This window comes from Acinonyx jubatus, chromosome C2, assembly GCF_027475565.1.
Source record: "Acinonyx jubatus isolate Ajub_Pintada_27869175 chromosome C2, VMU_Ajub_asm_v1.0, whole genome shotgun sequence".
Lineage (NCBI taxonomy): Eukaryota > Metazoa > Chordata > Mammalia > Carnivora > Felidae > Acinonyx > Acinonyx jubatus.
The window spans coordinates 10453206-10471585 of record NC_069384.1 but is presented as its reverse complement, the minus strand read 5'-3'; the positions used below and the strand labels follow the sequence as shown (position 1 = coordinate 10471585).

At 49.2% G+C, this 18380-nt stretch overlaps 1 protein-coding gene across 5 annotated transcripts in view; it reads right to left on the bottom strand.

Moving 5' to 3' along the window:
- RUNX1 (RUNX family transcription factor 1) overlaps nt 1-18380 on the bottom strand; it is a 254923-nt gene that overhangs the window by 32288 nt on the left and 204255 nt on the right. For 4 of the 5 annotated variants that reach the window (XM_027041646.2, XM_027041645.2, XM_027041647.2 and 1 more), the window contains one exon: nt 11680-11871. The exons of the other annotated variant lie outside the window; for it this stretch is intronic. In XM_027041646.2, coding sequence (XP_026897447.1) covers nt 11680-11871 — 192 coding nt within the window. The remainder of the gene's footprint in view (nt 1-11679; nt 11872-18380) is intronic. 5 annotated transcript variants of the gene reach the window in all.

The window sequence follows — 18380 nt, the reverse complement described above, 5'->3', positions numbered from 1 at the left end:
AGTAAGGGACGGGTCGGGGTTCATCCGCGGCTGCTGCTCACGTGGGCCCTGTGGTCACGGAGTGACCCGTCAGCCCTTCTGCAGCTGTTTGCTGTCCCCCAGGGAGCTGGGCTGGGGGGCGCTCTGTGGGGCTGAGAAGGACACAGGGTGGCCTGGAGACGGGTACCCTAGCCTTGCCTTTTCGCAGAACCCCTACGCAAGTGTGGAATTGAGCATTTTGCAAACGGAGACACAAAGAAGCACAGGATATGGGACCCGACCACGCGGCCTATCGTCTCGTTGAGGAGACCGCACACTTCTAGAAAAGGGCCGCGGAAGGCAGAGCAGGATTACGTGTCCTAACGAGGGTTCCATACCCTATATTCCGTGGCCACCTCCGAGGCGGGCCGGACCAACGGGATGAGCACTGGACCAGGAGTCCCGAGACTTGGAGTTCAGGTCGGCCTCCAACTAGGCCAATCCCTGTGATTCCCTGGGCCTCGGGTGTCTCATGAGTAAAATAAAGGGCACGGAGCAAAGAAGAATAAGGTCCCTTTCAGCTACAACAGTTTGCCGTTCCCACTTGACCTTGTGGAGCAGCAGGTATGGGCTCTCCTGTTGGAGTTCACCCAAGGAAACGGGACAGGACTCGAAGACCCTACTGAAACCACCACAGACAGGGCTCCTGTCCTCCTGCGGAACAAGGAGACACAAGGTGAGTGTCACAGAGTGGCTGTGTGGCTCATCCGAACCGGGCAGGATGGACGGATATGTGACACCCTGGTGATATACCACTGCCACCAGCACGAGAACAATAATAGCGTTAAGAGTAAAGCAAATGACACCAACCACTTATTTAGTGGGCGCTGTGCTTAAACCCTTGACGAAAATATACCTCAATCCCTGCGGCAAACTCCTGACGTAATAGGAGTAAATACACGCGACGCTCCCTGCGGGCCGGGCATACGAATGTTAACTCATTTGTCCTCACAGCTCGCCGGTGAGTCAGGTGCTAATATTACCGCGCCCATTTTACAGATGGGGAGCAGTGGAACAAAGGACTTCAGTAATTTTTGCAAGATCACATAACTGGGAAGCAGCCAACCTGGGATGGGAATTCCAAAGTCCGTACCCACTATCCGCCATATAGCTTTTAGTGCTAATTTATAGATCCAGATTCTGCTTTCCTGAGAAAGTGCATTCTCGGGGGGGGGGGGGGGGCAGGGGGGCTCCCGTGTTTTTTTCTGAGTCTCTTCTGATGATAAGATGGGAGGAACAGCTGTATCTGCCCTGTCTTGACGTCTCCAGGCCGCTGTGTCTCTGTCTGAGGGAGCCATGAATGACCAGGGAGAAAGTTTGAAAAATAAAAGAAACTCCTCATAGACCCCCTAATGTATCCACCGCCCCCGCCCCCGACCGCCCCCCTCCCCCAAGGCGTGAAAGAATCAAATGAGGAAATCGGGAAGAGATTCTGGAATAAGACTAACAAGATTTCCTCTCCCGTCCACCTGAATTGGCCATCGGTAATTTTGCACAAATTCAATTTTAAAGTCATGCTTTGTAATTTGTGGAAAATCATATTAAATTAAACAGATCCACGTCTGGGCAATGACTTCTCTCATTTAGCAACATATGGTGCCTCAGAAAGCTCGATCCCACAGCAAAAATATTACCAAAAATAGAAGGAAGGAAGAAAGAAAGAAAGAAAGACAGAAAGAAAGAAAGAAAGAAAGAAAGACAGAAAGAAAGAAAGGAAAGGTGGCCTTTTAATCATAAGCAACCGAGTAGAGGTATTCCGGGACATCCCTACTGGTTTCCCTGAGAATGTTCGGCATGACCAGTAATCTCCAGGAGCTGCAGTAGCCAGAATTACAGAATATTAGCGTTGAAGCCCATGTCTGTAATTGCTTATATGAGACGGGGGGACCTGGGATTGGCGGTAAAGGGAACGGCGGGAACTGATCACGTGGAGGCTGTGTGCCTGTGCGGGCCCACTAGGCGGGACCCTCAGGACCGTGCCCTGCGCCTCACGGGTGACAGGTGGTGGGGATTACATGAACCAACGACAAAACCATGGGCTCCATTTTGTTATTGCCTTTGGTACACGCGTGAACCAGGCAGCGTCCTCGTCATAATTCACCGCAGTCTGCTCCAATCACAACCCCAGCATAGACGCCGTCACCAACCTATGCCGCAGGTTCAAAACCGGCGGCGGGGGGGGGGGGGGGGGGCGACATCACTGTGCGTTTCAAAAACTTGTGCTTTCACCCCGAAGACACCAACCCTCTTGGACCAGCCACAGAATCACGGCCGAGAATTCAGGCAAATGATGGTTCTACAGAGCTGGCAATCTACAACAACATCCGGATGAAGATGAACAGACCTCGAGAGGGGCGATCTCAATAAACCACTTAACGGGCAGAAATGCCGAGGCGAGCCCTTGAGCTTGTGCTGACTTTTCCAGATATTTTAATAACTTTATCATATAATTTGCCATCTGATCTTACAGAGACATGGGCTAATGCAGTGTGAGTGGCCACACTGGGCACAAACCCCATGAGACTTAATAAAACAACTACGTTCACTTCCCTTGTGTGACCTGCAACTCCAAAGAGCACTATCACTGGTCAGGTTATTTCTTCCTCCCTTTTTACCTTGAGAGATTCTTCGACCTCCCCCACCCCCACTCCTGCAGGTCAGCGTCCACATGCGACCTTCCTAAAGATGGTAGGAGTTGTTGGCACAGCGTAAGCTCCCTGGGTCTTGGGTCTGGCCTCGGAGTGACTCAGTTGAACACATAAAGCTGTAAGTAAAGACAGTTCCTCCGTGGGAACCAGCAAGTTATAGATCTGGGAGATTTAAATGTCCCGGATGGGTGAACTGCTCACACCCAGGGTGGTGCCGACGCAGAGGCTTTCTCTAGGGATGCTCTGCCTTTACGACATCACTGGTGGCCACACCCAAAGCCCCACAGCAGAAGGGTCACGGTGCATCGTCCCCCTTCCTCCCAGCGGGACTGGGCTCGCCACCCCAGCAGCCCAAGTCTTGTTCAGCACGATGATCGCACTGACTTATGGAGGCGTAGATTCAGTAATGTCACCAAGATGGTGAGCAGGAATGAGCTCCAAGTGTGTTCGTGCTGTGTGTTTTAAAGCTCAGGTTTCACGGCCACGCGACAGCCATGAGGTGACATGAGACGCGTCGGTCAGTTCTCTCCTACCTCCTCCCCCATCTCGTCCACACTCCCTCCAGGCGGACAAACAGGGGGTTCCATCTTACAGAGAATCCCCTTTACAAAAGGGTAAGAGTCCAACTTCGGCTCAGGTCATGATCACATGGTTCGTGGGTTCGAGCCCCGCGTCCGGCTCTGTGCTGACAGCTCAGAGCCTGGAGCCTGCTTCGGCTTCTGTGTCTCCCTCTCTCTCTCTGCCCCTCTCCTGCTCGCGCTCTGTCTCTCTGGCTCTCAAAAATAAATAAACATTAAAAAAAATAGAAAGGAAAAAAAAAATCAACTGGATAAGAAGTACTCCACCCCCCGCCCCCCCCCCGCGGTCAATCCTCAGGCGTGCACAAAAAAAAAAAACAGAAAATAAGCATGACTGGCCAATGTTTGTTTTTCGGGTGAGTTCTATACCATTTTTTGAAATTATTTTGTTTTATTTACTGTGGTTGGTAACTGAATCTCTGGTATCAAAACATAAAATGTTCTGCCAGAAAGAGATTACGGAAGAAAGGTCTGTGGAAAGAAACTGGGTTTGTCAGTGAAGATTTTATTTACAGGTGTTTTGCAATCCGTCCCTTTAATCTCCATAACAATTGGGCTGTTCTGCTTTGGAGGCAGATTATTGTTCAATAATCGGAAAGCTCCAGAGGGGCGAAGGCTACGGACGGACTTAAAATGGGAGGATCTGAGACAACTATGTACCGAGGCGGCTCCTGAGGTCTGAGAAGCCCTGGGTACACTTTCCCCCAAAAGGCCTGACAGTGGGGCGCCTGGGTGGCGCAGTCGGTTAAGCGTCCGACTTCAGCCAGGTCACGATCTCGCGGTCCGTGAGTTCGAGCCCCGTGTCGGGCTCTGGGCTGATGGCTCAGAGCCTGGAGCCTGTTTCCGATTCTGTGTCTCCCTCTCTCTCTGCCCCTCCCCCGTTCATGCTCTGTCTCTCTCTGTCCCAAAAATAAATAAACGTTGGAAAAAAAAAAAAACAAAACGCCTGACAGTGAGGCCACGAGGGCCAGAGAGGAATAAGGAGAGGCAGAAGTCGTTAGGGTTCCTCAGCATTATTTAAACCCCATGTGCTTTTAAACAGCCCCTAAAAGAACTGAAGTACAGCAGGGCCTGCCTTGCCGCTCCGCGATGTGAGGAAAAATAACGCCCATGAGTGAAACCAGCTCAGCTTGGGGAACCACCCCTTACAAGAAAGCACAGTAGCTCTCTAACCCAGACCCTGGCTTTGCTACCAGAGAGTATGGTTTGTTCCTCCCTGGGTGCAAACTTTGGGCAAACTTGGACACGACTTCGTGGCCGTAGTCAAAGTTTCTTTTTTAAATATACAAATGTGAAAGGCTATCTTCGGGTGATTTGTAAATTTGGGATTATGGGGCATGCAAAGTGAATCGCCAGCCTTTCGAAATGTGTGTCCGGTCAACAATGCCTTGCCATAAAGCCATTTTTCAAAGAAAGGCAGCTTGTCCCAAATGACAGTGATACGCCTAGCTCTGGGGAGGTTCAATTCTTGAGTCCATCCCAACTGGCTGGCTGTGGTCTTCCTGTCGTCTTTGAGCCCATGCTTACCACCATCCACAGCGTCATGAGCTGTTGGGGGCGAGGGCAGAGGGCACCCAGGCCTCCAGTCTGCTGGGCTGCGTGGTTCCCATGAGACAGGGCAGAGATCCCCCCCGACATTTCCCTACCTAGCACTGCTGGCCCTCTGGTCCCATCTGCCTACGTGCGCTAGAAAATGTTAAGAAATGTCTGACTTCACATAAAAAAAAAAAAAAATCCTATGTTTTCCTGCCTGGGAGATAAAAGTACCATGATACTGAGTTCCAGCAATGACGGGCTGACCTGCTGGCCAGAAGAGATGATGGAGGCATTTAACGTGAGACACTGTGTCCATATGTCCCCTGCCTAAAATATCTGCTCTGGGGGGTGGACGCAGCAAAGTTATTTCTAGACTCCTCTGCGGCCTCCTGTCCTTTCTACTTTGGTGTATTGCTAGAATGGTGCCCACCGGCCCTTCCCCCTCCCCTTCCCCCACCCCCCCCTCCCCCCGCCGCCCCCGACCAAAAAACGTGTGTCCATGTTCTGAGCCACAGACCCATGAATGTGATCTTATTTGGAGAAACAATCTTTGCAGATGTGATTCAGTGAGAAGAGATGAGATTCTCCTGGTTTATCTGGGTGGGGCCTAAATCCAGTGACAAGTGTCCTCATAAGAGACAGAAGAGGGGGATGACACAGACAAGGAGGCCGTATGAAGGTGAAAGGGGAGCCTGGAAAGGGGGAGCCAGGAGCCAAGGAACACCCGGAGGCATGGATTTGCGTGCTCGGGGGGGGGGGGGGGAGGGGCACAGAGAGAGGGAGACAGAGGATCCCCAGCAGGCTGTCCACACCGTCAGCACAGAGCCCGATGCGGGGCTTGAACTCACGAACCGTGCGATCACGACCTGAGCCGAAATCAAGAGTGGGATGCTCAACTGACTGAGCCACCCAGGCGCCCCTAACGGTTTTAAGTGTTTTCCATGGGCTGAATCTACGGCTCACCGCTTCATGCTTCACGATGGTCCAAGCATAATTACTGCTCTTGTTTTCCAGGTGGAGAAACTGAGGCTTTAAGTGGTTAAGTAACCTGCCAGAGGTCCCAGAGCAATACACGGTAGAGGCCGGGGTTAGGCCAAGGTGGTCTGCCTGTTGAGCCTTCACTCTTAGCCACTGTGCACTGTCTTTCTAAGCCGTTAGGTCCTCAGCTCAGCTCTCCCTCTCGCCACTTAATCATCGGTACCACGGAAGTGCTCCAACTAGAGTTTTATTAAAACCTTGCTCTTCTGAGCAAAAACTGTATGTGTGTGTGCACCCACACACCCGCGTGCCGGCCTGTAGATTACCAGAACGAGGGGACTGTTCAGAACATATCAAATCCTCAGAAGGAATATTTTATCCTTAAGATCAGGCCCTAAAGTGAACCCTTCTTTCTTGTAATTAGAAAAGCATTAGAAGAGCATTGCCAACACACTCTGGAAAACACGGTCCGATCACCTTGAACGACATCCATGAAAACGTTTGGTCTGAAAATGTAGTCCCGCTAAAAATGTGGTTTATGATTACGGGTGCTGACAGCTCACGAGGTGGGCGGCTCCTTTGAAGGGCTGGTTTATTAAGTACTTAGCTGTGCGGTGCTTGTAAATACAGTGCAGGCATTTTGAGCCGTGCCGTTCAAGGGGGTTCTGTGTCGCTAACCATGCCTCGCCATCAACAGAGCGCGAGAGGAACTCAGGCCGTGAATGGAAATCAAGGGTGTTAGACACACGGTAGCCACATTCAACTCAAGCTACAATGGCGAAGGCCTTATGGCCTTTTTCTCAAGAAGAAAACAGACTTAGCTTTCTTCCCATCCCCCTTTCTCTTTTTCTGCATGTCTACGACGCGATTCATTGATATGAGCTTTTCAAACTTTCCTTAAACCTACAGTTTACATTGCACCAGCCAAGAACATGGGAAACAGTAAACTGGGTTCTCAATTCCTGCCTTAAGAATGCTTTCAGCTCTGTTAACTCTAACCCCTCCGCCTGCTCCTGAGAAGAGAGGACAGGACACAGCAGTGGCACCTGTCAGCTTGCTCACCCACACGTTAACTCTTTTTTATTATTATTATTATTATTTTTTTTACATTTATTCATTTTTGAGAGACCGCCAGAGACAGAGCACAAGCGGAGGAGGGGCCGAGAGAGAGGGAGACACAGAAGCCAAAGCAGGCTCCAGGCTCCGAGCTGTCAGCACTGAGCCCGACACGGGGCTCGAACTCACAGACGGCGAGATCGTGACCTGAGCCGAAGTCGGACGCTCAGCCGACTGAGCCACCCGGGCGCCCCTCACACGTGAACTCTTCCTTCTGCATCCTTTCCCCTGTTTTCCTTCTCCCTCCCTCCCTTCCCTCTCGCATTTATTTATTTTTCTGTATTCACGGGGACACCCGATTCAGGCTTGATCTCAATCGTGTTCAGATTCTGACGTCGTAAACCTCTAAAGGCTCTCAAGTTCTACCATGCTAGAGAAGAGTGATTTTTAAATCATTCACTTTTCACCTTTACCGCATGGCTTCTAAGTCGATTCCTAGCTCCCTGACTAGTTTGCTTTGTTGTGTAAGCATTAAATGACCATTTGTAGATTTACATGTGCAAACCCCTCTGGCTTTGGACTATATAGTCCCCCACCCCACTCTGATTCTGAACTTCTAGACGAAAAAGGAAGGAGAGAGAGAGAGAGAGAGCGACAGAGAAGAAGTAAGGAGAAGAAAAGAGAAGTTTGATATTTTACCCCCAAGGCTGGAAAGGGGATTTCTCTCACCTCCTACAGGGAAGTAGAAAGGTTTTTTTTTTCCCTTTTGTCAATGTGGCTGATAAACACTGACATATGTAACCGGATAGCTGAGGAACAAAGTCAATTCATACCTCCAAAAGCTTCACAGACAACCGTAGCCTTTCCAAAGTAACTTTGACTTTTGGGGAAAATCACTATCAAAGCAAAAATCGTTTGGAATACTAAAAATCAGGAGGTGAATCGGAGATGTCAGGGTCTCCACTCTCTGGCCATACTCTCAACTCTCGGCGAGAGGCACGCGCATACTCCTCAAGGCTGATCAGAGGTGGCCTGTGTTTGGACGTTCGGAAGGTTCCGGCAACAACGGACCCCAAGAGAGACAGACTCGTACATGCAGGAAGGCCGGGCCGCTGCCCCAGGAAACAAAGAGCAGTTGGGAAGCCCTCCTCGTCCTTCTTTCCCTCACGCTGGAGATTCATGATTCTGAGTTAAGTGTCCTTTTGTCCCCAGCTTGAAAAATCAAGCCCCCCGCTTGATGCCCCCCGCCCCCAAAAAGACAGTTTTTCGAGGTGCCACCACAGAGTCTGGCCCTAAGGTTATCATCATCAGCAACATCTAATGCTAACAGAAGGCAAGTGAATGTCCAGCTCAGGAGTCCTCCCCTCGCCTCTTTGAGGATCTGGATCTTTTGACCCTGGTCAGCCTTGAGTCTAACGGATCCTTGATCCAACAGAACCTGCCACCCTCGCAACACTGGCTCCGGAGCCAGAAAGATCTGGGTTTGAGTCTAAGTCCGTCACTTCTGCTCTTGGAGAATCTGGGCAATTGTTAGCCTGTGGGGTTTATCCCCTCTGTCTACAACCCGCATCAGGGGATTGCGGTGAGAGCGGAATAACGTGTACAAAAGGTCTGACCTGTGCCAAAATACATCGTAACGGGTTAAAGAGCTAAACCTCACGCCAACATGCAGCAGAACTACAAAACTTTGGCCCCTTCCTTTCTCCAGTTTCTTCAGATGTGAGTCTGTCTACCTCTTCCCAGAAAGGTGGGGGTTATGCAGCTGTAAATGTGGTTCATCAGTTCTGGTAAATCAGGAGTCAAATTCTTAAAATGACTTGCTTGGGTCGCCTGGAGCCATCTCTAAAGGAGTGCGTGTGACCGATTGAGCATCGGCGACTTCATCTTGCTAGAATCTGTCCTGTCCCATCTTTTGAAAGGACACGTGTCCGTTTTCCTTCCCATGACTCTACGAGAATCCTAAACCTCGCCCGTAGCAGTTTGTGATGCTCTCTTGTCTAATCGTGTAGCCGCGACAAAACGGCTTTCTCTTCACTTTTAAGAGCTGGTAAAGTAGGAAGTTGAAATCGACCTCAGCCCTCTTAATAGTTAAAAACCTCACCAAACGAACAGTGGTTTGGTGGGTGGCAGCCTGCCCCCCTTTTCCCTTACCTTGCTTCACATAATTTGAGATGTCTGTTTTGGGGGATTCTCAAGCACATCTGACTGCAGATAAACAGAGGCGTTATTCTACATCTGTGATTTCCTACGGGCAGAGTTGAAGGGGCAGGCGTAGCTCTCCGGATGAAGTCCCAGCCTCTCTGTCAGCCCACGATCTCTCCAAGCCCCCAGCTGCTGACGTTTCCAGATGCTGAAAACATTCACACATCTGTACGGCACCCTATTCAACTTCCATGACTACCTTTGGGATATTTTTCTTATAGCGATTGATGCCTTTTCAAAGAGAGCCATAAACACATGCTGAATTTTTACATAAAGCATCTTCTTAAATATAATATGGAGTCTCCAGAGCTAAGCCAGGAAAATAACCATTTTCTTACTTGTCAAGAACAAAATGAAGGTTCTGGCTGAAAGAGACTTTACTATTATCCCTGTTAACTTTCTAATTTCAGGGAAAAAAATCCCCAGGGTCTACTCAAACCATGACTAAGGGAAAAAAACATTTCCTTATAGAAAAAAAAAAAAAAGGAAGAAAGAAAAAGTAGTTTTACACGAATATATCTTGGGCGGTTATTTTTAAAAAGTTCCTATAATTTTACAAGTGATGTACTGACCAGCAAATCATATTTTGGAAAGAAAGAGCATTAGCAATATAGTTAACACATTCTTTAGCATAGCAACCAAGCCTCTAGGGCCCTCTAAAAGCAAGTTATTATTACTTACATGTTGCAGAAGTAAAAAGTTTTCAAAAGGAACAATAAAGGGGTGATGCTCTGTGTTAAACCTGATACTCTGCTAAGCATACAGTATTCCAAAGAGCTGAAGAATGCCCGTCCACGGTCGTGTCTCCACCCAAGAGCTGCTGACTGCCGAGGACAAGAATTCAGTTACCACCCTCCCCCTCTCCTTTATGGTAAAAAAAAAAAAAAAAGAGCGTATCTGACAAGGAGGGAAATCAGATCTGATTCACTCCTCACCAAAACCGTCTGAAAACAAAGCTGGCTTCAGGGTGACCATTTCAACTTGCCCCGCTGTGGTTGAATTTTCCATTGCTTTTTAAAAAATGCTGAATAGTTTTGGTTCCAATATCAGGAGAAAAAGGCAAGTCCCTTCATCAACCTAGTAGTATAAATGGCCCGGCATACGACGAGAGAATAAGAGAATAGAAATCTTCCCTTTGACGTCACAGATGGAGGTCTGCAGGTGACGTAAAGTAATTTCAGTGGCCCTCAACACAAGATCAAAAAATCGCCTTGACAGTTTGTTCTATCTGGAAGGCAAGAATCATTTAACCCCTTGCCCGTCGCTTTCCATTAATGTGCCATTCGACCCAATTTACCGTCCACGCCTGCATTTTGGCATTAGAAAAGATCAGTGTGCATATTTTTGAATGACTAGTCATGATAAAGCACCATAAACCTGATGCTTTCACGGAGGCTATTTCTCAAGACACCTAAGATGAGTCTGTAGATGAGAGACAACCTGCCCGAATCAAGCTCTGGGTTTCTGTTCCGATACAAAGGGGCCACTCTACCCACAGGCCACTTAACAGCTGTGTGCCGAGCATCTGACGGGAAGCTGTCTTTGGGAATTTTCCACGCAAATAAAAGAACCGCCCCCAGAAGCATCATTATGAGAGCCTGGGACAGGAGCCGTCGAACTCTGGGCAAGAGAGTCAGCCTGCTCTTCGAGGACCCCCCAAGTGCTAGCCCCAAAGGAGGGGTACTGGTCTAGAAACCTTGAAGAACTCACGAGGAGAGCACATCCCGCAACACGACTCACACAGAGAAAGCACCCGGGGAAGCGAATTTTGGCAGTCTCGGGGGGCTGGTAGCGTGTCCCTGGCTGGCCACCTGCTCTCTCCCCCAGATGTGTCCCTTATCTCTCCCTTTGAGTCCAACAAGCCTGCTACTTGGAGAAGAGAATCTGACTGTGACCATATCACATACAGCTGTGCGCTGCACGGCACAGAGTAAGGGACTGTATTTCGGAAATTTGACATGGTATCACAGAGCAAATAACCATTGACGTCAGTGGTTTCTACGGTGCAAATGAACTTTGTGTATTATCTAATTTGGCACAGGGCATTTTATGCAATTACTGTATTTTACAGTGTTTTTGCAGTTGCTAGCTAAACCCCAGGGTATGCGTGTATGGCTGTGTGTGTGTGTGTGTGTGTGTTAATCTGCACTCTTTATTGATTGCAAATTTATTTATTGTAAATAATACCTTTGATGTGATGGCAGCCAGACTTTCCTCGTATTTCTTTATATTTTCGTAAAGGACATATATTAGGTACAAGCCCCACCAATGATCTGAAGCCCGCAGGAACTTGAAACCTCCTGACTTTCACCTCGCTTGGGGTGCGTGTGTGTGTACGTGCGTGTGTGTGTTCTAGCCTAATGGGTAGGGAGGAAAACAGCATAGCCAAAGCTAACTCTTGAAAACATTCAAGATATTATCTACGTATAGATAGATATCTCTCCATATCCTAGGCAGCAAAGCCTCCGGATCTGGGGATCTCAGTACAAGGCAGATCTGACTCAGTAGGTCCGGGCTGGGCCAGAGACCCTGCGTGTCTACGAGGCTGCTGGTCCAACGAGGACCACCCTCAGCGCAAGGAGGAGAAAGAAGCCAGGACTGGTCTGGGGGAGGGGGTGCGGCCCGAGGGCGAGGCGGGAAGCGGGCTCCCTCCAGGTACTTACCCTGCATCTGACTCTGAGGCTGAGGGTTAAAGGCAGTGGAGTGGTTCAAGGAGGCCCGAGGGTTGGGTGTGGGGGCTGGGTGGTGTGGGCTGACCCTCATGGCTGTTCGCCGCAGCTGCTCCAGCTCACTGAGCCGCTCGGAAAAGGACAAGCTCCCGGGCTTGGTCTGATCATCTAGTTTCTGACGATGTCCTATTGTGGGGAGGGGGGTGGGGTGGGGAGGGGAGAGGGAGGCAAGGAAGGAGGGAGGGAAAAGATCAGAAAATGTATTGTGGATTTCCTGACATCCGGGGTTTTCTTGTCTTTCCCCTCCCTCTCCCCTCGCCCCCAACGTGGCTTCGCTGGAGGTCTGCATGCTTGGCTGGGGCGCCCCGGGGGAGATTCGGGGCCCCCGTCATCCCAGGCCACTGGGTGGCCCACCCAGTGTGCGCCCCGTCTCCCTAACCCCGTGCGCCCACCTCCGCTGGGCAGAACGCGGTGGGCGCACCCGCCTTGGTGACCGCTTCAGTTCGAGAGGGAGAGAAGGAGCATCGGTCGTTGGCGCTCGGCCGCACACCGCGGGCCAAGCTGTGGCAGCCAGGAAAGGTGCCTTCCCTGTGGCATCGGAACGGCCGCTCCCTACTGCAAATCCAATCACCACTGGCAGGTTTTAGAGGCAGCAAAGTGGGCCCTGGAGCTCAGCGCACGCCCCTTCCAACAGGAAATGAGGTGTGGCTGCAAACCCACAGTCCTTGGGGAGGTCCGATTTCCTGCTAAATGCAGGGCTCGGGCAGCCCCTTGGCCCCTCTCCTCTCCCTCTCCTTGAAAGCTTTCTACGGGCATTCTTGAGCATTCCTTCCTGAAGCTGACTTCCCCAGGTGCACCCTCTAAGAGGGGGGTGGACCGGAAGGTGTAGCCTGGGCCTCAACGGGTCCAGTATTCCCAGCAGGATGGGCCCACTGGAGCCCAGAGGATGTGCCAGCAGACCAGATGAGCTGGCCCAGGGGCTCAGGAATCCAAGGTGGGGGGTGGGGGGGCTCAGTGTCTGTATAGATGGTGAGTGTCCTTGCCTTGTTCCCCATCAAAATCACTGTCACCACGATGCAGTGAGCAGAGGCCATTCACATGGGACAGGCCGGGAGGGTTGGGCCTCCTGTTTCCTTCCTTAATTCCTCCAACGAAACGTCTCTACACGGGAGACGCGGGCCTGTCAAGCAGAACTGAGGCTCGAGATGCACCGATCTAGCCACCGCGGGGCCGGGCGATTCATTCCCCTTTGAAAGACGATGTGCCCCTGCTCCTTCCTCACCCCTGTGGTTCGAATAAAGGGTCATTGACCAATTTCACACACCGACCCCCCCCCCCCACCCCCTCCGCCATTGTCAGGCGGCCTCCAAACAACACTGGACCTCGTTGCCGTAAACTGGGGCTGCTTCACATGCCCTGACCCAGCCCGCAGTGAGAAAGAGAATTCCAGGAGTCTAGTCTCCCCGGCCTGGGGGGGGCAGTGGGGTGAGAGAAGTGATTTCAGCCCAGCTCCCGATCGCTACGATGACAAAATTAAATTTTACAACTTGTATTACGGCTCCAAATCTCCGTGGCTCGCCGTTCCTTTCTGCTGCCAGGCCCCTTGGCACAGCGGCTGCAGTCTCAAACTCCAGACCAAAAAAAGGACCCACTATACTGCAGTGATTTTTATCATGGACAAGAAGACCCGTTTGGCTCCAAAATGAGGAAAACGACTTAAGCATAATATTTGTGTAGTTCACACGCAACGCTCCCTCTTTTCACGTGTCACCAAGGCAAATCTGGACTCTGATTCAGCCCCGCAGCCCACAACACTCGACCTGAACACAAACAGCCTGAGTCACACAGGGCCAGCACACATGTGAGAGGCCTCTTACCGGCTGAGTATTTTAAGCACTGGCCTTGTGGGCGAAAGGCCATAGGGCCAGGTCCCGGAACAACTCCTGTCATCCCTTTCTCTCAGAAGTATGAAAATGTCTTTTTCTAGAACATTCTATTTCAGTGGATCATGGTGTAACTCAGTGTCTCTGGATGGATCTTTCCCTGACTCCTCCCTCCTTTTTTTTTTTTAAGTTTATTTATTTTTGAGAGAGAGAGAGAGAGAGAGAGAGAGAGCATGAGCGCACGCACACAAGTGGGGGAGGGGCGGAGAGAGAGGGAGACACAATCCGAAGCAGGCTCCAGGCTCTGAGCTGTCAGCACGGGGCCCGACGTGGGGCCCGAACCCGCAAACCGCGAGATCATGACCTGAGCCGAAGTCAGACGCTTAACCGACTGAGCCACCCAGGCACCCTGACTCCTCCCTCCTTTTATATTTGGGACAGATTCTTAGCTTTCCGCTGATCAGACTGAGAAATCTGGTATTCCTACAAGCAAAAGAATTCCAACTCAGAAGCCATTCAAAGCAGTTTTAAATGCCTACCACGACCTAATGGTTGGTATTAGGAGTCAGGGAGAGAAGAGGGCAGGACAAATGATTCTGGGGAGTTCCACTGCCTCAGAAAGAATGCCGGTTGGCGAAATAATGGTGCAGAGGCTGCCAGCAGGTTGTGTACCCGTTTCAAAACTTCACATTCCTTGGGCACCCAGTGGCATTTTTGAAGAACACCGTGTCAAGGACAGAGGGTGATCCAGAAGGATGATGTATACGAGATCATTGTGAGTACACAGCATTTGGCAATTTGGACTCTACGGTCTGCCTTTGAAGAGCGGCTGTCGGTTGTGTCCGCCTCGGTCCCCAAGGTTGGGGATCATGTGCCACCAAAAACATGGAGCCGGAATAAGTCATTTTAGGTAAGCCGCTACTGTGGCCAGGCACAACGTTGAGATGATTTGTTTGCATTAGTCCCCTCTCATTGCCCTACGTCTAAAAAAACCAAAAGTTTTAACATGTGAGCAATTTCTGTATCAGCTGACACCTGCCAAAATCGTAGTCATTTACAGAGATTAACTGATGACTGCCTGCTTTAGCAGGAATGTTCGGGCATAACTCTCAGAGAAAACAATTCTTCACTCGCAGCCATTTTCTAAGCCCCGAGAGTCGGGAGGCTGAGTTTAATGCCGGAGGAGTGGGGGGAAGCATTCATTCCGCGCCCTCCCCACATGTGATCCTGGCGGTAAGTAAGAGCCTTCTTATCTTTGCAGGGAATCTCCCCTCACCAGTCACTTCCTCACCAGGGTGCTAGAGGGTCGTAACACCAAGGCACGGGGGAAATAAAAAGCATTATCATCTGAAAGGTGTGGTTCAGATGCATTTATAAACTAGATCAAAGGAACACCTAATTCTTCTTTTCTGAAGCCATCAGATTTCATGGGCCAAAGAGGCATATTTTGTATGAAATACAGGAGCTTCCGACATAAACTTTCAAGCCGGGGAAAATGGATGCTTTAGGTCTCCGGTTTCCTGTATCTGCGTGCAATTAAAATGTCAATTTGCCCCCTGAATTTTAAATATGGGAAATGTTCACCATCAAGCTCCCTTTTCTTCTTTCTTGCTGAGGACTGGGCTTCAGAGGGCAGCAGGGAATTCAACTCTGGATCAAATCTAGTAGAATTACCATGCAGCGCTAAGCATGCACGTTTGGTAGTCTGACTTTTTGAGCCCACCGTAAGTAAGCTGAAAATGTTGACACGGTGGCCCTTAAAATAGTGGCTGCTTTAAGATTTCATACCAGGACATCTCAATGACTCTTGAACAGAGTTGAAAAGGATACTTAATTTTGTTTCTCTCTTACTATTCCCACATTCTGGAAGAAGTATTTGATTAGGATTTTACTATATACATAGTGTCATAAAAAGCCAAATGAAAAAAAAAAAGGAATAAAAATAAATTAATCCCATCTGCGAAATTTTACTTCTTCATTCCAGAGATATACGTCCTGGAGCTTTCTGGGATAGCTGCCCACAAGGCATCCCTAAATGTTATGATAGCCATGATGGATAATGAGACCAGCTTTCAATTTTTCTGCTATAAAAACTAGACTGAGTAGGTATGCATCTCTCTTCCATAACTGAACTATATTTTTTAAGAAACCACGGTTGAACTGTGGAATATGATATTTTCTCTTTTTAAATTTTTTTTAGAGTAGTCTCCACACCCAGCCTGGACACCAACGTGGGGCTTGAACTCACGCCCCTGAGATCAAGACCTGAGCTGAGATCAAGAGTTCTGTGCTTAACCGAGCCACCCAGGCGCCCGAACTATATTCTTCTCTATCACAGAAAACAAGTAAGGCTAAATTGTCACATTTTCCTGGAAAATTTTGGCCAGAGAGAATAATTTTATGGCAGCTTGTCAGCCCATGTTTCTGGTATGGGTTTACTACTTTTCTTGATAGGTTCAGCAGAAAAAGTAGGAAGGCATAGATTCAAAGCACTGTCATGATGAACAGTTGAAGAAAATGCATGCGAAATGATAATACCAAAAAGATATCTATCTATATATGTATAGATACATATATTTGTGTATGTGTATATATGACCTTGTGAGTCTTCTAAAAGCATACAATTCTAAAAGCATACAATACAATTCTTTTGCATTTCAAAAGATGCTTGGTGGTCAATCTGATACTAACAACATGGGTCTGGATATAAAAACCTGGGTATCTATCTCCCCCTTAATTTGCTACGGCTTTAAGACTATGGAAAAGAAATTGACGTGTGTAGACAACAGCTCATTTTTCCTGGTATAACAGTCTAAACTCTAGATTCCGGGGTTATTAAAGTCTTGAGGACAGGAAAGTAATCATACCGAATGTGAATGTGATCCTTCCTTAAAGCACCTTGCAGGTGATGAAATAAATCTTTCTAATAGCAAAACTATCTGTCTGCTGGCTAACTTAATGCTGGACAGTATTGTCCCATTGTGTGTGTATATATATATATATATATATATATATATATATATATATACACACACACACACACACACATACATGTATGTATATATCATGATATCAAATATATGATATGTATGTTAGCATATTCTATATTAGGATACATATTATATATTCATGTTTATAGATTGTTCAGTGCCATATAAACTTTGGTAGCCTAACTTCTCCCTCTAATTTCTCCCCATATTGTCAAACTAGGACATCCCTGCAAAGTTAAAGTACTTCAGAACTGGAGACGTGCCGAAGAAATCGGCTTTGTTTTTTAACCCACGTGTGAGAAGTGAAGTTCAGACCGCTTATGTCATTTATCTAACCTCACACGGCCAATGAGAGAAGGAGGGCAGGTCTGAAAACACACCCACTCCCTTAAACAGCTGCCCACCCACCGCCCCGCAATCTTGCTCCTATCCATACCAATTTCTGTGTGCCCCCCCCCCCCCCCCGGTGGATCCACAGGAGAGTGAACAGTGTTAGGTAATTGTAGGTCACCGGGCCACCAGAGCACCATAAGGATTTGTACTTTCTGCCTTTACTGTCCCACTTCTGTTCCCAGCTCGTGTGTAGAGCCAGAAGTGTATTGTGACCCCACAGTAGAGAGCTATGTCTCACACACCTGAATGAGCGTCCGAGCCGTGGGGCATTCTGGCTTGGTAGCCCTGGGGTGTGGCCTGAGAATTTAGACGTCTAATAAGGCCCAAGCGATGTGACACCCCCCCCCCCCCCAAGCTGGTCCAGGGAACATCCTGGGGATTTGAGTGAGACAGGGGGGTGACTCCTCCCTTCAACGTGCTTCTAACTTTCCCTGGGCTAGAAATGAACACACCAAATATACTGGAACTGTGTTTAGACTAAGTATCCACGAGCGCCGAGTGACGAGTGATGGCCTTGTTTTGGCGACAGCTACCTGGTGGTCTTTTTCTTAATCTTTCAACTCTTCAATGTATGCAGGACGGCTGTAAGTGCCAGAGGTCTGCCCTACAGACAGGTGGGTGTAGACCATTTCCCTGCCGCCATCACTGAGCTGAGTCGGTGACTCACCATGGCTGTGCTCAGGCTGATCTGTAAGGTGAACCCAGAACGCGACTCCTGCTCTGCCGTCTACGGAACGACTTTGAAGAAGAGCAGGAAAGGGTTAATGAGGAACCTGTTGTTCCTTTCCAGTTCAAGCCTCTGGGTGCCCCCAAGGATGGGGGTGTTAAAGCAGATGCCGTAATCCTTCTCTCCGCCAGAGAAACAACATGGCACCAGGGAAACGTGACCGCCAGTCTGCCTGTTAAGAACCTCTATTATAAATCTGCTTTTCCACCCAACTTTCCTGCGGACAAGAGCAAGTCTCTTCATCACCCAGCCTCCTTATCTGGAAGCCTGGAATTAAAGGACTAAGATGGATGACTCCGAGGGGGCTCTAAAAGCATTCACGGCAATTATATCTCAGCAATTAGCTACTCAACTCGTTCTGGTTGGGCGACTCCAAGCACAGGCTTTCTTGAACAACCTCATATGACGTTAGGACTTTCAAAGGTTTCTTTCTGTCTTTTTTTCAGCCAGACACCTGGCCTGTGGGAGCCAGTCCCAGGCTCAACTGTCTAATTGGTCTTTGGAGCTCTAGCTTGAACCTGGCATTCTACCCGGCACGCACTGCCTTCCCGGGTGCTGGTGGTCAGCAGGTTTGCACAACATACCCCGAGAATTCACTCTCCCCGTCTCCTGCTGTTTCGTCAGTGGCCTTTCGGACAGTTACTAGTGACCTAGGACATCACTGTTCTCGGATCTTCTCCTCTCTCCCCTCAAGCCTTCGCC